Genomic DNA, 17,041 nt, shown 5'->3' on the forward strand with positions numbered 1-17,041 from the left:
CTTTCCAATAAAACTGGTGAAAAGTGTGCAAAGTCCGTTCTCTTTATTAGTACGAGGCAGCGGGCTGCCCCCAGCCCCAGGGCTGCCCGGGAGGTGGCGGGGGGCGGCCGTGGTCCCCAGGGCCAGCACCCCACCGCCGCGTGCGGTGCGCGGATGCTGCCGGCAGCCCTGCCCTGGTGCGGGCGGCCGTGGGGCAGGGCAGGACGGGCTGCCCCCCGCACCTCCGCACCGGGCTGCCTCGGCACTCCTCATCCCGCCACGCTCGCTATAAAGCTGTTTATTGCCGTTTCAGTTAAATAAAACACGGTGGTATTCAGTTAACACCTGATTGTCGGGCGGGAGCCCAGGGCCAGGCCAGGGTGGCAGAGGAGCTGGGGCAGGGCACGGACCTGCAGCACTGCAGGGGAATGGTGGGAGGGCTCTGCCCCACGGCGTGGTCAGGACGTGTCCGGGGGGGGGACGAAAGGCACGGGCCCCCTGCGCTGCAGCAGCGGCGAGCGGGGTGCCCTGGGGGGGGGTGTCCCCGTGGGGTGAGGCCACGGGACGGCTTCTCTTTGGCGGGGGGCCCCCGGCCGGCAGAGCGGAGTCCCAGGGGCGCGGGGTGCCCGTCCCCGGCCGGGCACGGCTGCGCAGCCGCTGCCCCCAGCCCCATGCAGGGCGGCAGCACGGGGGCCTGGCCGTGCCCAGCCCCGCGGGCGGCTCGCTGGCTGGCACAGGCTCACACTGGCATCGGCATCTCGTTGTACTCGTCCACACCTTCCCGCTCGTCGAGGATGGGCTCGGCCTCGTCCGCGTCCAGCTGGAGGAGCGGGGGGGCTGAGCGTGCAGCGGGGGGCTCCCCTGCCGTCCCCCTGCCACCCCCGTCCCTCCCCGAGGAGGGCACGGCTGCGGCACACCCCGGCACCGCGGGGCTGGTACTTACACACTTCATCTCGCGGTCGGTGAAGATGCGGCTGAGCAGGCACATGCGGAGTGGCACCGTGAGGATGAGGATGAAGGGGAAGGCCAGGGAGGCCACGGTGGACATGACGGCCCACAGCACGGCCAGGCACGCCAGCTGCAGCCCGGTGAAGAGGTGCATGCGCAGCGTGCGCACCTGCGCGGGGATGGGCGTCAGGGATGGGGTGCACGGGACCCTGCGTCCCCCCCACCTCACCCTGCTGTGCCCCCACCCTGGAACCTGGCTCCCGCAGCCCTGTCTGTGGCCCCCCCCCCCCCCCCCCCCAAGCCCCAAGGCAAGGGTCCCACAGGTGCCCTGGTGCCCCTGACCCCGGTACAGCCGAGGGTGCCTCAGGGGAGGGTCCCGCACCCCACCGGGCAGGGCATGGCCTTGCCCACCCGTGGCACCTCCCGCCATACCCCCCCCCCCAACCTTTTTGACGTAGGGGACATCAGGGTGGTGCTTGGGGGGCATCAGCAGCAGCTGCAGGCGCTCGTAGAACTGGATGCCATTGAGGGAGGTGACGCCCATGTAGAGAAAGATCCCGAAGAGCACGGCCAGCGGGATCTGCTGCAGCAGCTTCCCGATGACGATGGACAGCCCTGTGCAGAGGGGGGGGGTGTCTGTGCAGTGCCCACTGACCCCCACACCCCTGCAGCCCTCCCTGCCCACCCCCCCCACCCCCCCCCCCATGGCTGCCCAGGCCCTGTGGCCACGTGGGACCCCGGCAGGCAGGCCTGGACCTACCGACGAGCACGGCCACCAGCAGCCCGGTGACCCGCTGCTCCTTCACCTCCTGGATCTTGGGCTTGTCCCCGGGCGCCACGGCCTTACTCATGACGGTGAGCGCGTTGGCGTGCGTGACGGAGCGCACCGTGGCCGCGGCGAGCCACGGCAGCCCGAAGAGCGCGAAGAAGCCACCCATGGCCACGATGAGCAGGAGGTCGAGGTGGAACCCAGAGCCCTTCTGCAGCATCCGCTCCTTCTTGCTGATGATCAGCCTGGGCACAAGGGCGGACTGTTGGCATGGCTCAGCACAGCTTGGCATGGCACAGCTTGGCATGGCTCGGTACAGCACAGCGAGGCTCAGCACTACACAGGATGCTATGGTTCAGCATGGCATGGCACAGTTTAGCATGGCACAGTTTGGCATGGCATGGCTCAGCACAGATGGTCACAACTCAGCAAAACATGGCACAGTTTGGCATGGCACAGCTCGGCATGGCTCAGCATGGCACAGCACAGCACAGCACGGCACAGCATAGCAAGGCATGGCACAGCATGGCACGGCGCAGCACGGCACAGCACGGCGCCCCCTGCCCCGCTCATGCCCCGCACGGTGCTGCTGGGCCCCCAGCCCGGCCCCGCTGCGCTCACGTGGTGATCTGCGTCTCCATGAAGATGAGGATGAAGACGAGGATGGCGGGGAGGCCGCTGGCCACCATCATCCACACGGGGAAGTCGCTCTTCTCGCCCAGGGGGTTGATCACCCAGCCCCGCTTTTCCGGGGCCGTCACCGAGAACCCGCTGGGCACGCTCAGCTTCTGCGGGGGGGGTGCAAATGCTGGGGGGGCACCGCAGGCTCTGGCCCCAGCCCCCGGCTCCCTGGGAGCGAGGAGGCCCCCGCCCCACGCTAGGGCACAGAGGCACCCTATGGGGCTGGACCCCCCCGGGGCTTGAGGCAGGGGGATGCCAGGAGCCCGAGGTGGCCGAGTGCCGTGGGGCCCGGTGCCTGCGCCCGTCACCCCCAGACCCAGGAGGGAACGGGGCCGGGGGGGTCCCGCCATGGCAGCGGCTTGGTGCTGACCTGCGTGAAGGTGTCGTGGATGCTGTAGTCCACCAGCACCATCACCAGGATGGCAATGGGCACCCCGAAGTCCCCGATGAGCCGCCGAATCTGGAGGCAGAGCAGTGTCAGCCCGGCCCCAGCCCCTGCCCGCCCCCCCCAGTTCAGCCCTGCCCCCCAAAGCCGGGCTCACCCCAGGGCCCCGCGCAGCGCCCGCGCCGCCGTCCCGCCTGCCCCACGCACCCGTCCGGGGAAGAACCGGCTGTTCTTGAACTTGCGCAGGAAGAAGGCGATGAAGAAGGTGCCGGCCATGAGCACCAGCGAGAGCAGCGCCGTGTTGGGCTGCCCCGTCACCTTGGCGGCGGCGCGGCCCCCCGTGCTGTTGGCCGGGGCCGTGCTGCCATCCCTCCAGGCCTCCGCCTCCGTGCCGTTGGCCCTCGTGCAGTTGTGCAGGGGGTGCTCCTGGAAGATCTGCAGCAGCCGGGGGGGGGGGGGGTCAGGCCCGTCCTGGCCCCCGCACTGCCCCGCAGGCATCCCGGACCCCTCGCTCACCTTGGCCAGCTTGGAGAAGGTCTCATAGATGAAGATGAGGGAGATGAGGAAGGCGAAGATCTCCTGCGTGAAGCGGGAGACGAAGCGCACCAGGAAGCTGCCCTCGAAGGCCACCATGACCAGCACGATGAGGATGAGCCAGAAGCCGATCCAGACGCGTCCCACCAGGTACTCCAGGCCATTGGACGTGCAGAACTGCGGGCAGACGGACGGACAGGTGTCAGTGGCAGGGACAGCCCCAGGGCCGGGCAGATCACCCAGCCGTGGGCTCTGCCCCCCAGCACCCAGGAATGTCCTCCCTGTTCTCACCGTGAAGAAAGCCTCCTCGAAGACGAGCAGGGGCCCCGAGAAGCCAATGACGAGCAGGGGCTGGGCGCCCAGCAGGCAGAAGAGCACGCCCTGCAGCGACGTGGAGATGATCAGCTCCGACACCCCGATCAGGTCCTGCGTCTTCTCCCCTGGGGGCGGGACAGGGTCAGGCACAGCAGGCGGGACAGGTCTGCGCACTGCTGTCCCCAGGCAGCGCGCTGCTCCATCTCCCCGAGCACTGCATGCCCCGTCCCCACGCAGCACGGCACACCCCAGAGCTCACCCAGCAGCCCTCCAAAGGTGATGGCTGGGGACAGCGCAGCGAAGTAGATGAAGATGACGGCTGCGATGCACTGGGGGTTCAGCGCGTCCCTGAAGTCGCTCACGTACTTGGGGTAGCGCCGCCGCACGTCCCGGATCAGCCCCCCGAAGGGCCGGCCCGTGCGCCGCAGGGGATCGTCCTCATCCTCGCCCTCGCCCTCCACCACCTTCAGCTTCAGCAGTGCTGCACCCCGGGACAGACGGACGGGTGGTGAGACCCCGCCACACCACGAAGACCCTGCCCTGCCCCGGCCCCGCCAGCACCTTTCTCCTCGGGGGACTTGGGCTCCAGCAGCAGCCTCCGCTCCTGTTCTTCCCTCTTCTTCAGCATCTCGCGCTGGAAGTGGGCGACGCTGCGCAGCAGCTCCTCGCCCTGCACCTCCGAGGGCGGCAGCACCACGCTGCAGTCCAGGAACTCGTTGATGGCGTTGAGGAGGTCGTGGCGGTCGTCGGCCAGGTAGGCGGCCTCGTGGAATTGCTGCGGGACAGCGGGGTCAGAGCCCCCGGCCAGGGGACTCGAGCCAGGCGGGGACATGGGCAGGGGATGCGTCCAGGACACATTCCCAAAGACGGGACGCGGCCCAGGAGACAGCGCTCACCTTGTCGGACATGAGGGTGGAGATGGAGCGCCCGATCTCGTGGTAGTCCATGTGGGTGCTGCTGGGCCCCAGCAGCACGAAGAGGAACCGCACGGGGACGGGCACCTCCAGCACCGAGTCCAGCTCCACGGCCTCCTGCAGCCGCACGAAGGCCATGGTGGGCTGGTCCAGGAACTCCACGCAGCCTGCGGGTGTCCAAGGGATGCAGGGGGTCACCTTGGGGCGCCTGGTGTGTGGAGCCCCCCCACCCCCCCTTGCCGCCCCTCCATACCCACAAGCACCACCGTGGCCTCGGCGTTGTCTGGGATCTTCTCCAGCAGCTTCAGCTCATGCTTGGACTTGGAGCGAGTGATGCCAGCCGGGGGCGTTGGGGCCAGGACCTCCCTCTGGGGGGGCAGAGTGTGCGGCGGAGCTCAGGCCAGGGCCCGGCCCGAGGATGAGGAGCGGCAGCAGGACAGAGGAAGGCGTGGGGGGGGGCTGGGGACACAGCGCAGTGGTGGGGCCGGGCTCACCTCCCGCTCCACATCGATCCGCGTGTCGTGCTCCACGGCGTGGCCGGCGATGAGGGGCTCGGTGACGGCCGGCTCGCTGCCCTCGCCCACATGGTTGGTGCTGTGGTGGTGCACGAGCAGCGAGCCCAGGCTGCCGGCCGAGATGTTGCGGGGGAAGGAGAAGTCCTTCTCGTCGCTCGGGTGGCTGCGGGACAAACCCAGGGCTGTCTGCGGTGGCCCGACAGCTCCGCGTGCCCGAGGGGCTGCTGGTACTGACTGCCCCGGGAGAGTTCCCAGCGTCCCCGTATGGACCGGTGGCACCAGGGACAGTGCTGTCCCCGTGGCCGTGGGGAGCAGAGCCCAGAGGAGTGGGATGCTGTTGGGTCGCTGTCCCCTGCTCACCTGTGCTTGAGCAGCAGCGCCCGCAGCACGTTGGCGCGGTCCTCGGCCCGGATCTGGTCGGTGATGACCATCTGCTCCACCACCTGGTGAGCCACCCCCGGCAGAGTCTTCTGGTCCAGGTCGAGGAGCACGGCGCCTGGGGCAAGGGAGCGGGGGCTGAGGCGAGCGGGGCCAGGGGTACGCCTGCCTGTGCCCTGAGGGGCTGCCCCCCTGCCCTACCGTGGGACAGGGTCTTGCGCAGCTCCAGGAGGCTGCGGAAGGACAGCGAGGCCACGTGAGGCTTGCCCCAGCGGTCCGTCTCCTCCTCCACGTCCTCCTCAAACTTGATCCAGCGCGCTGTCTCCTTCCACTGCAGCTCCTGGTTCTTGTCCACCACCAGCTCGTTCAGCTCCACAAACACCTGCGGGCACACACGGGTCACTGGGGACACCCCATGGCAACGGGGGGGCCGTGCGCTGGCAGCCCCTGTTCACCGGGCCCTGAGCAAGATGGCCCCGTGGGGATGCTCCCGCGTGGAGCTGCCACTCGCTCGGCTCCTCCGCGGCACCCCCGCGAGCAGTGGGACCCCTGCCGTGCCCCAGCCCCCCCGGGCGCAGACCCCACCTCGTGGGGCTGCCGGTCCTGCTTGCGGTGCCGCGTGCTCGGCTCCTTGTGGTCCTTGCTGACGTGGACAACCTGCGCCTTGGCGCTCTTCCGCACGAGGTGCCGGCGCACCCCGGGCACGTCCTCGAAGCGGTGACCTGCCAGAAACGGGGACGGACGGCGGTGGAGGCAGGTGGGTAACCCGTGGGGGGCACAGCCCTGAGAGCCCCCCCGCACCACGCAGCCATGGGGAGCCCTTCCCCAGCAGTAGCCCCCCGGCAAGCTCAGAGACCGCAGCTGGGGCAGGGCAACGACCACCACAGGGCCGGGGGCCACGGGAGCAGGGGGTGGGACTCGGCCCGGGAGGATGGGGGCCGTGTGCTGGCAAGCAGCTGTGCAGCGGGGGGGCCAGCAGCGAGGAGCAGCCGCCCTGCACCCCTTGCCAACGGGCTGCGGGTGCGCTGAGGGCAGAGAGGTCCCCAGGGAGCTGTTACGGCAAAAGCAGCCCTGGAAGTCCCGGAGCTGCAAGCCGGAGAGCCCTCGGGGGAGGCATCGCCGCCGCCTCCCGCTCCAGCCGCCCTGGGTGCCAGCCCCTGGCTGAGCGCCACTGGCGCTGCTCCTGCCCGTCCTCGGCGCCCGGCACCCCCTGCGCCCAGAGCCTGCGCCCAGCCCTGCTCGGCCGGCCCCAGCCCCGCTTGCCCCGTGCACAGCTCCGTGCTCCCCAGACCCCCTCGCCCGCCAGTCCGAGACCCCACTCACTCTTCATGTAGTCCAGGTCGGCCGAGGCCAGCGTCTGGGCCTCCGACTCGTCTGTGGGCATCTTCTGGTACTGCGCCTGCTCCACGCCCGTCATGCTGCCGATCCGCCGCCTCTCGTGGAGGTTGTAGCTCCGGTGCCCCGGCTGGGACTTGGCCGTGGGGCGGCCGGGGGAACCGGCTTCCTCGGCGGCCGGGCCCTCAGCTGAGCGTCCCTCCTCGGCATCAGGGCTGCAACGCAGGCACCACCCCGGGGCTGAGCACCACCCCTGCTGAGCCCCACAGGACGGGGTGCCCGGACCCCCAGACCCATTTCTCACCTGGCTGCCCTGGCTGCCTTGGGGGACGCAGCCGCGCAGGGCTCTGCCGGGGGGGCTGGCAGTGCCGGGGGTGCTGCTGGCTCTTCTGCGCGGCGGTCGGCCACCTCGTCCTCCTGCAGGAAGAACTGTGGCGAAGGGCGGGGGGACAAATTTGCTGCTGCGGCCCCACGGGCACCAGCAGCCCCCCGGCTCTTGCGCTCCCTGCCCCGGCCGGCCCCCACCTGCACCGCCTCCGGCGGGGCGCCCTGCAGCAGCTCCTCCGCAGAGCGCTCTGTCTCCGTGTCGCCCGCCTCATCCTCATCCTCTTCGGCCTCCTCGATGGTGGGGGTCTCGCCGGGGGCAGAGGCGCGGGGGCGCTTCTTCTTGCCCTTTTTGGGTGCTCCCTTCTTGCGGCGGGCATCGGGGGGCAGGTGCGTGGAGAGCGGGTGGTGGATGTGGTGGGACGACTGGCGGTGATCTGGGGGAACGGGGCGGGGTGGGCGCGCTGCCGCCCCGCTCGCCCTGCCCGGGGCCCTGCCCGCGCCCCCCGGCCCCACTCACACTCGAAGTCCTCCTCGCCGTAGCTGCGCCCGGCCTCCTCCGCGTTGCGGGGGTACGAGTCGCTCAGGATCTCCTCGAAGCGCTCCACGCCCAGCGCCTTGTTCAGGTCCTTCTCCTCCTCCTCCTCCCCGAACTTGGGCGAGCTGGGGCCCAGCGCATCCTGCTCGGGCTGCGGGACGGCCGCGGGGCTGAGCGGGCACCAGGACCCGCCGCCCCCCCCGGTCCCCCCAGCCCCGCCGCGCCCCGACCGCGCGTCCCCGCGCCCCGCAGCCCCCGGTGTCGCCCCCCGGTGCCGACCCCCCGCCGCCCGGTGCCGTGCCCGCTCCCCGCCCCCGCCGTGCCCCCATGACTCAGGTGCGGGTGCGGTGCGGGGGGGGCCGGGTGCGGGCTCTGGGTGCGGGCGCTGGGTGCGGGCGCGGCGCGCCCCGGCCGGTGCCGTCCCCACCTGAGTCATGGCGGCGCGGCGCGGTGCGGGGCGCTGCGGGGCGCTGCGGGGCGGTGCGGTGCTTCCCCCGGGTGCTTCCCCCGCAGCGGCGGCGGCGGCGGCGCTTTATGGGGGCGGCGGGCGGCGCGGCCGGGAAGGTCACGGCGGCGGCTCCGTCCCCCCCCCGCCTCGCCAAATATTGACGGAGCCGCCCCGCGCCCGCCTCAAGGTGACAGCGGCCCGCAGAGGGCACCGCGCCGCGCCCGCAGCATCCCGGTACCGCGCGCCCCCCCCCCGGTACCGCGCGGCCCCCCCCGGCGCGTGCACGGCGCCCCCCGCGCTGCGCGGAGCCTGCTCGGGGCTGCCCGGCCCCCCCCGCCCCCGCCCCCGCCCCGCACCGTCATCCCGCGGGCACGCACGGCCCCCCCCGCCCCGCTCCCCCCCCCCCGTTTCCCCCCCCCGGCCGTGCCCGGGTCCCGCTCGGGGCCGCGCCGCCGCCGCCGCCCCCACGGACCCGCCCGGGCTGAGGGGCGGGGGCGCTGCCAGCCCCCCCCCATGGCCAGCCCCCCCCGCCACCCCCCCGCCCCACCGCGACCCGGGGCGACCCCAAAGGGCCCCGTCCCGGCGGGGCGACAGAAGCCGGGCGGAGCCCCCCCGGAGCCGCCCCCCCCCGAGGGCTCCCCCCAGTCCCCAGCCTGCGCACGCTGCCCCCGCTCCCCAACCGCCAGCGCCCTGCTGCCCCCCCCGGGACCCCCCATCGCTGCCTGTGCTGTGAGCGCAGCCCCCAGCCCCGGCCCCCAGCCCCGTGCCCCCGCGCTGAACCCTGGCCGCGGTCACGCCGAGGACCCCCCCCGTGCCAAACCCGCCCCCGTTCCTGGCCAGGCGTGACCGGGCACTGGTGGCCCCCTCTGTGGGTCCCTGGGGCTGAGCCCTCCCCATCCGAGCAGCGGCTCTGGCGGGCGATGCCCCATGTCCCTGGCACGCTGGTGGCACTGCCACCGGCCTGGCCCAGCCTCGGGCCCTAGGACGGATGGGGACAGGAGCCCGTGGCCGGGCAGTGCGGGATGCGAGGCCACGGCTTACCCGGGGGTGCAGGAGGAAATCCATGGGTGGCGGAGCGGTGAGGAAGGGGCTGGGGCCACAGCGCCTGTGCCACCCGCAGGTCCCATCCCCGATCACGTGCCGCGGCGATGGGGACTTGCCCAATGGCATGGGGCAGCCATCCCGCGTGCCACAAGGGGTTAATCATTAACCCCGCTCCCGGCAGCCCCATAAATCCCAGCAGAGCCGAGCCGCGCGCTGGCACCGGGCACGGCACCGGCAGAGCCTGCCCTCGAGGGCACCCCCAGCCCCGCACCTCGGCTCAGCCTCACAGCCCTGCCCCGTGGCAGAGCACCGGGCTGGGCGCCCTGCGGCCCCGCTGGCAGCCCCTCGGTCCAGCAGGGCCGTGCCACGCCGCGCCGTGCCATGCTGTACCATCCTGCTCCATGCTGTGCCCCAGGACGCTGCGGCTCCCCTCGCCTGGCAGACCACTGCCCGCAGCCCCCCGGCCCCCCGGCAGCACTTACGCTCTCGAAGGCCGACGAGACGATGTGGTGAATCTCGGAGGACACCTGGGAGTGGCTCATGGCGCTGGCCGCGGGGCCCGCTTAGCCCTTCTCCTTCTCACGGGGACTCAGAGGGCGGTGTTGGGGCAGCATAACCTGGGGGAGCAGAGCGGGGGCTCGGTGGGGGCTCCCCAGGAGCCCTGTGGGGCCGTGCGGCTGCCCAGCCATGCCCCCGACCCCGGCACTGGGTGCCACCTCCAGCCCCGCGGCTGCCCCGCAGGGTGCCGCAGGGAGGGCGGCCGCGCTTGGCGTCCCCTCCGGCTGACCCGGGGGCCGGGGAGAGAAAGAAAACAGCGGAGCAGGCTGCGCCCCGGGGCCGGCTCCAGCCGGGTTTGTCTTGGCCGCTGGGTCCGAGCGGGAGAGCGGGCGCCAAGACAAACGCCAGAGGAGAGCGGGGCCCAGGGCTGGGCTTGGACGGGGCCCAGCCCCTCGGCGTGACCCTGAGCGTGCGCTGAACCCAGCCCCGCGCGGCAGGGACCCCCAGACGGGCACCCCCATGGGTCCCACCGCTGCCCTCGTTCGCCCCAAACCCCGCCACGCGCCCTCCTCCAGCCCCTCGCCCCCCGCAGCCCCCCACGCCCCCCACTTGCCCTCGGCAGCTCCCCGGGACCCAGCTGAGCCCTCGGTCCCGGCGTGTCGGGTTTATTGCTGCGGGAGGCGGCCCCACGTGACGGCGAGGACCGCGGAGGGTGGTGATGGATGACTGCGCCTCACATGGGTGCCTCGCCGCCCGGCATGGGCACCCCTCCCGCCCCGCCGCCCCACACGTGCAACCCCTCCGCGCGCCCCACACCACCGCCACCCCGCACGTGGGGTCCGGCTGCCGCGGGCTGCTGGGCCCCCCAGGCCTTAGGGGGGCTGCTTCCCCCCCGTCCCCCCGATGGCGGTGCCCCCAGGAGCGGGCGGGAGCTGCCCTGAGCCACAATTTCCACACCGCGGGGTTTTCCAGGAGCCGTCCCCGCAGCCCCGTGCCCTTGCCAAGGTGGCTGCTGCCCATCAGCAAGGGGAGGCGAGGCCGGGGCAGGCACGCCGCAGATAAGGACGGCGTTTGTGCGCCGCCCCCGGGCCGGGGTGCCTGGCCGTACCCTGCCAGCACAAACACCGCCACGGGTGGCACGGGGCCACGCTCCCCCCCTCTCCATCCCGTGCCCAGAGCAGGGGCTGCGGCCGGGCTCAAGGAGCTGCGGCCTCGGCGTCCACTGAGACTGCGGCTCCTAGGGCCCGGCTCAGCCCCAGCGCGGTGCCGCTCGGCTGACACGGGGCCAAGCCCGGCACGGCGCTCTGCCCGCGTCTGCTTGCTCTGGGCTCGGCGCTGCCCGGCTCCGGCTGCTCCCTAATCCTGGGGCCGGAGCCAGAACATCCACATTCCAGCCGAGCGAGCGCAGATTAGCGACCTGCCGGGGCGCCCGCCAAACCGCCGCTGCCACTCCCCCGCCGCCGGCCGGGGCGCGGGACGGGGAGCCCCGGTGTGTGCCCCGCAGCCCCGGGGAGGGACGCGTCCTGCGGCCCCTGCGGCCACCGCACCCTGCAGGGCATGAGGATGGCCGGGAGGCCCCAGTTCCCGTCATCTCTGCGAGGAATTGCATGGCTCTGGTCTCGCCAGTGTGCCCAGTGGGGCTGGAACTGGGGGGGGGGAACACAAGCTGGTGCCTGCCCCCGGCAGAGCCGGGACCCCCAAAATGCCCTTCCTGGGTGCAGGGGGACTCAAGGGTGGTGCAGAAGGACCCGCACCCCACGTGGACACGGGGGTGCTGTGCTCCCTGCACGGGGACACGCAGCGCAATGTGCCCGTGGGCTGGACCCTGCCTGGGGGCCCCGTGCCGCTGCGCCCCCCCAGCCCCAAGGGCTGCAGCGGTGGGGAAGGGCGGGGGGGGGCATGTGCTCTGCTGTGCCAGGCAGCACCCGGGCACGGGGATGGGGAGGATGAGCCACCGGACAGCGGCAGCATGTGCTGAGCACGCAGCGGGGGCAGAGGCACCCAGAAGAGCCTGGCTGGGTGCAGCCGGAGCCTCCACGCGGCTCCAGCCCCGCTGTGGGGTCAGGGCCGCGTCGCCCCATGGGGGCAGCCCCGCTGCGGTGCCCCCGTCCCAGCCGCACCGGGCAGGCGGTGCCGGGCCCCCACCCAGGGGTGCCAGGTCCGGTGCGGGAGCGCGCTCGCCGCTGCCCTGAGAGGCTTTGCTGCGTTTAATCCCGGCTGCAGCTCGCAGGGATTAGAGCCTCGTAAACACCTTTGGGACCGCCCTGGGGAGAGCGGAGCTGGGAAGCAGTCCTGAGCCGTGTTCTCATGGGCACCAGGGAGCCGGGAGCCGCGCGCTAACCCGCGTCCAACCCCTGCACCGCCTGCCCCTTGCCCAAAAGTGGGGCTCTGAGCACTGCCCCGCTCCCCCTGCCTTTGGTGGTGCCACGGCGGGGACCCAGCAGGACCGCGGGGATGGCAGAGCCGCAGCGCCGGCCACAAGGGCTGCGGGCGCCCTTGGCTGACCCCGCTGGAAAGGGTGACGGGTGCCAGGGCCTCTGCTGTCCCGGTGGCGGCTGAGTCACCACGAGCGCGGCCGGGCGGAAACGGCTCAGCAGCTCGTGCCGCGGCCGGGAGCGGAGCCACGAGGAGCCCTGAGTCAGGCGCTCCCGCACCCGCACCGGGCGCCGCGCTGGCTCCCGCACCCGCTCCCTGCAGCCCCGCGGGGACGGGAGGGCGCCCTGGTCCCTGCACTCCCTGGCCCCGCAGGAGCCCCCCGGGGGCCGGTGCCCCCCGCGCCCCGCAGCACCGCCCCGCACCGGAGCCGGTCCCGCAGCGCTCCGTGTGCTGCGTTTCCCAGGCCCTCGGCGCAGCACAATGGGCTCTTGTTTGCTGGGAACAATCCCGCTCAGATAAGCAGGGCAGGTCTCAGATAGGGAGATAGGGCTGCCAACACCGCTCTGCTCCATTAATTACCGCCTGGCTCCGATCGGTGCCTGTGCGTGAGCCGGCTCTGCTGCTCCCGCCCCGGTGCTGCCGCCGCATTCCTGGGGCCAGCCTCGACCTGCCCGCCTGATCCCGCCTAAGACGATTACAGGGCATCGTCCCGGCCCCGCGGCACCACGCCTGGAGCTCCCGGGGCTGCTCCCTGACCCGGGCCCGCTCTGCCCCGCCACGGGCCGGCAGCACCCAGCAGCTGCTCCTTGGCTGCAGGACCAACGCCACTCGTGCCCGTGCCGCTGGCCACCCATGATGAGGCCACGTGCCCCCCACGCAGCACCCCCGTGTCTCTCCAGAGGTGGATGCCCCAGGCACACATCCGCGTGCTGCACGTTTGTGCCCGCAGGCCAGGGAGAAGCCTTTGGTGGCCACCGCTCCAGGCATTGGAGCCTCATCCACAGCCTGGCCACGGGACCCAGCCCAGCCACCGCCGCCCGAGCTGGGCCCGGTCCATGAGGACCGCCCCTGCCATGCTCCGGGTGCGCTGCCACAGGCACAGTGTGGCGCTGGTCAGGCTGTGCCCTGCGCCGGGTGGACGTGCCCCGGCCCCAGCCCTGCCCCGGCCAGCGGAGCGAGGAGCCCCGGTGCCACGGCCGGCAGCCCGGCCCCGCGCGGGGACCCGCCGGGTGCTGTGTGGTGATGGGCACCACTGACCCCGCGGGGCTCTGCTCCCCGCAGCTTTGTGCCCCCCGTACACCCGCTGTGAGCTGCCAGAGGTGACGCTGCACCAGGTCACCGGCAGCCGTGGGCCCCCCACCCCCGGGGCTTTTTTCGGGGGGGAATGTCCCCTTTTCCCATGCTCCATGCACGGGCCCCCACCTGTCTCTCTGTGCACTGTGTCCCAGAGCACCCAAGGGGGACCAGGCACGGCCACGTCCCCACAGAGCTGCATGCACTGCCCCGGCCCGGTGGGACAGGGTCCCCGCGCCCCCGCGGAGCGCAGGCTGGGGGTGCTGCCTGGGGCCGGCACCGGGAGGAGCCCCCGCAGCCGCCGCGCTGCCTCCAGCCCCATGCCGTGCAGGTCGCAGGACAGCCCCCTCCCTCTGTGGCGGGTGGGCTGCCCTGTCCCTGTCCTGTCCCCACCGCGGCACCGGGAGCTTGGTGGGCACTGCGGTGACGAGGAGCCCCCGGGAGAGCAGGGCTGCAGCTTCGAGCACAGCTCAGCCCAGGGCACCCGGCTGCCCACCCCATCCCACGGCGGCGGGAGGACGAGGAGGAATTTGGTGGCTGCAAGCACTGATCCCCCTGCTCCTGTCCAGGACATTCCTCAGCGCTCTCGTGCTCCGGGCGCAGCAGCCAGCCGGGGCAGCGCAGCCCCAGCCCGGCACTGCCGTGCCGGCGGCACCAGCCCGTGACCAGCGCCCCAAGGCAGGGCTGCCTCTGCGCCCCGGGGTGCCGGGCTCACCGTGCTCCCCATGGGTCACCGCGCGTCACCGACACCTGCAGTGGCCGTGCGCGTGTGGCCGCCCCTGTACCCCCACCCCGGTCCCGCCGCACCCCCGCTCACCTGGCGGCTCCGTGTGGCTCCGTGAGCCCCCGGCAGAGCCGGGCCTGCAGCGCAGAGGGTCAGGGAGCCCGTGCCCGCTCCCACGGCCATGGCAGGCAGCAAGGGATGGAGCGGGGCCCGCTGCCACCACCACGCCGCAGCCACCCTCGGCACGGCTCCCGTGCCCGCCAAGGTTTTCTAGACACTGCAACTTTAGAAGCCGCCACCAAAAATATCCTCCTCCCCCCCGCTCGGTGACCTCAAAACAACCGGATCCAGGGGATGAATCACGGAGCTGCTCTGCGCGCACGCCCACACGCGGTGCCACCGCCATGGCCCCAGGGGACCGGCCCCCCCCCCCCGGCAGCACGGGGACACGGGGCTGGGCACAGGGCCGGCCCCGGGAGCTGCCGGCCAGACCCCGCAGAGCCCCGGCCCAGGGGCTCCATCCCACGGCAGCCGCCAGCCCCTGCCCCAGCCCGAGGGCTGCGGCCGCCCCAGGGTGCGCCCAGGGAAGGATCAGGCACGGCCACGCCGCGGGCTCGGCAGGATGCCCGGGAACAGGCGCCGGCACCGGCCTCTGGTCCCCGGCTGGGCTGGGGGCTGCGTGCCCGCCCTGCCCCTGCCCGGCCCCACTCACCCCATCGCCCGGCACCGCCGCACTCCCACCGCTCCTCGCTCCCGTGCTGCAGGGCCCACGGGTGCTCCCGGGCCAGGAGCGTGTCCCGGTGGGGCCGGGGCCCTTGGCACAGCCTCTGCCGCGGGCTGAGCTGGCCGCCGGCCGTCTGTCTGTCTGTCTGCCTGTCCGCCCGCTCTGCGCTCCGAGCTGCCAAGTGCCCGGACAACGCCGGGAGCTTTTATACCGGTGCGCGAGAAAAAAAAGCAGCAGCAGCAGCAGCAGCAGCAGCAGCGAGAGTCTTTGTTTCGCCAAGCCTGTAACAGGCCACTTTATCCAAACACAGCTCGAGTGCCAAGTCCCAGTAACTGTTACCGAGGCAGCCACACCTCTGCGCGCAGCGAGGCTCCCGCTGGGCACGGGGGCCGGCGAGAGGCGAGCGTGGCTGGGCTGGGGGCGGCCGTGCCAAGGGAGAGGCCCCGCTCCTGCGGGGGGCGCGGGGAGGGTCGGGCGGCAGCGGGGCACTCGGGCACTGCGGGGAGCAGGACGCGCACCGGCGGCTTCACAGCGCCGGGAGCCAGCATCCTACACGGGGACAGGCACCGGGACGAGGGCCACGGGGGGACGCAGCCCCGGGGTGGCAGCAGCAGGAGCTGGGGGGGCCGGGGGGGGGCAGACCCGCGCCCTGCGCCGCCCTCAGCGCCCGCTCGCCGGCTCCATCGCGGTGGGGTCGGGCAGCGAGCCCGGGCTGCGCGGGGATCCGCTCCCCTCTAATGACAGGGCTGCGCCGGGGCCCGGGGCCAGGCTCGGTCCCGCGGCTCCCGGGGGCGCTCCCTTCCACCCGGCCCCGCGCCCCGGGGTCACCGCCGTGCCCCTGCGCCCGTCCTGGCTCCGTGCGGGGCGGGGGGGGGGGGGGCGGGATGGGCGCCGTGCCCGCCACCCCCGGCCACGTCTCCGCCAGCCCCCGGGGAGCTCACCGGGCCGGGCCGGGCCGGGCCAGAGCGTTTCTCGGGGTCCCGTGCCCGGGGGGGGGAGCGGAGCAAAGCGGGGCAGGGCAGAGGCGGCGCCGCTCGGCGGGCAGCCCGCGGCCGCGGGGTTACCGGGGCTTACCGGGGATAACCGGGGGTTACCGGAGGCAACACGCAGGGTCCCCGCCGAGCCCCCCGGCCGTGCGCCGCCAGCTACGGGTGCAGGCAGCAGGTGCGGGCAGCCGGGGGGGTGGGGGGGCTGCACACCGACCGGTGCTGCCGGGAGCACGGCCGGGGGGGGGCGGCCGAGGGGGCTGCCCCGCGGGGGGGGGCCGGGCCGTGAACCCCCCGCAGCTGCGGCCCCCCTCGGGGCCGGGCGCCGCGCCACCGTCTGGGCTCGGGGCCGAGCGGCACCGCGGGGCCGGGCCCCCCCCGTGGCTACCGAGCGGGGCCCCCGCCCCCCCCAGCAGCCCCGGGACCGTCCCCAGCGCCACCGGGGCTGCCCCGCGGAGGTGGCGGCGCCGAGCCCCCGCCGCTCCCGGGGCCCCGACCCCGCTCCGGAGGCGGCGGCACCGGCAGCGGGACCGAGCGGCGGGGCCGGGCCCGCGCCGGCGTTACCCAACCCCGGGGCCTTGCGCAAGCACCGGCACCGCGGGCGGGGGGCGCCGAGCCGGGAGGCCGGGGGGCCGGGAGCGGGGCGCTGCGGCCGGTGCCGTCCCGGAGCCGGGGGCGTCCTGCGGGGCCCGGCGGGGCTCGGGACGGGACGGGACCGGACGGGACGGGAAGGGATGGGACGGGACCGGAGGCGCCTCGGGTCCCGCCGGCGGCCGCTGGAAGCGCAGAGGGGCGCTCCGGGGCCCCGCAGAAAGCCGGAGGGAAGGGGCCGGGGGCGGCGGACGCGGGGACCGGCCGGGAGCAGCCCCGGTGCGCGCGGGGACCCCGGAGCCGCCCGCGCCCCCCCCCGCCCCGCGGGCGCCCCGTCGGAACGGGGATGGCGGCGGGGCCCCGGCGGGGGCGCGGAACGTGGCCAGCAGCCGCTCGCGGGCCCGCGCTGCCTCCCGCCGGGGATGCCCGGCCCGGGCCCCGCCGCGCCCCGGCACTTACCGGAGCTCCCCGCCGCGCCGGGCTGCTCTGCGCGGGGCGGGGCCGGGCGGACCCGGAACCCGGCACGGGAACGGCACCGGGGGGCGGCGGGGCTCGAACCCGCGGCCGCGGGGAGGGGGGGGGGGCGGGGGGCGTGGCCACGGAGTGGGCGCGGCCTGAGCGCGGCTGGCGGGGAGCGTGGCGGGTACCGGGGCGGGGGCCGGCGCGGGGGCTGCCGGGAGGCGGGGCCGTACCGGGAGGTGTGGCTGTACCGGAGGGGCGGGGCCGGCGCGGGGGCTGCCGG

At 74.0% G+C, this 17,041-nt stretch overlaps 1 protein-coding gene across 5 annotated transcripts; it reads right to left on the reverse strand.

The window, feature by feature from the left end:
* Positions 1 to 26: 26 nt before the first annotated feature.
* Positions 27 to 16,867, reverse strand: SLC4A2 (solute carrier family 4 member 2). 5 transcript variants are annotated; one of them, XM_035554279.2, is made up of 23 exons: positions 16,759 to 16,867; positions 9,590 to 9,724; positions 7,598 to 7,766; positions 7,279 to 7,514; positions 7,058 to 7,182; positions 6,742 to 6,968; positions 6,004 to 6,140; positions 5,620 to 5,800; positions 5,401 to 5,536; positions 5,020 to 5,203; positions 4,779 to 4,893; positions 4,508 to 4,692; positions 4,173 to 4,386; positions 3,871 to 4,092; positions 3,588 to 3,736; positions 3,279 to 3,473; positions 2,970 to 3,197; positions 2,748 to 2,837; positions 2,318 to 2,484; positions 1,688 to 1,941; positions 1,373 to 1,542; positions 923 to 1,096; positions 27 to 799 (listed from the first exon to the last, which is right to left on the reverse strand). In XM_035554279.2, exons 2-23 carry the CDS (start codon positions 9,647 to 9,649, stop codon positions 719 to 721), a joined length of 3,699 nt encoding a protein of 1,232 aa, XP_035410172.1. In that variant the 5' UTR covers positions 9,650 to 9,724; positions 16,759 to 16,867; the 3' UTR covers positions 27 to 718. The 5 variants fall into 5 exon arrangements, with proteins under 5 accessions (XP_035410172.1, XP_035410173.1, XP_035410171.1 ...); XM_035554280.2 differs by lacking the exon at positions 16,759 to 16,867 and adding an exon at positions 14,711 to 14,867 and having other exon boundaries at positions 7,058 to 7,170; XM_035554278.2 differs by having other exon boundaries at positions 7,058 to 7,514.
* Positions 16,868 to 17,041: the final 174 nt, after the last annotated feature.

This window comes from Cygnus atratus, unplaced genomic scaffold (assembly GCF_013377495.2).
Source record: "Cygnus atratus isolate AKBS03 ecotype Queensland, Australia unplaced genomic scaffold, CAtr_DNAZoo_HiC_assembly HiC_scaffold_47, whole genome shotgun sequence".
In the NCBI taxonomy this organism is placed as follows: Eukaryota; Metazoa; Chordata; class Aves; order Anseriformes; family Anatidae; genus Cygnus; species Cygnus atratus.

What these genes read in the sequence shown, in the direction of transcription:
- SLC4A2 (XM_035554278.2), bottom strand. Translation starts at nt 9,649, where the DNA reads ATGAGCCACTCCCAGGTGTCCTCCGAGATTCACCACATCGTCTCGTCG. An exon ending in AAGGCAGCCAGGGCAGCCAG is followed by an intron (nt 6,969 to 7,057) that starts GTGAGAAATGGG and finishes CCTGCGTTGCAG; the next exon opens with CCCTGATGCCGAGGAGGGAC. An exon ending in CCGACCGCGAGATGAAGTGT is followed by an intron (nt 800 to 922) that starts GTAAGTACCAGC and finishes CCGCTCCTCCAG; the next exon opens with CTGGACGCGGACGAGGCCGA.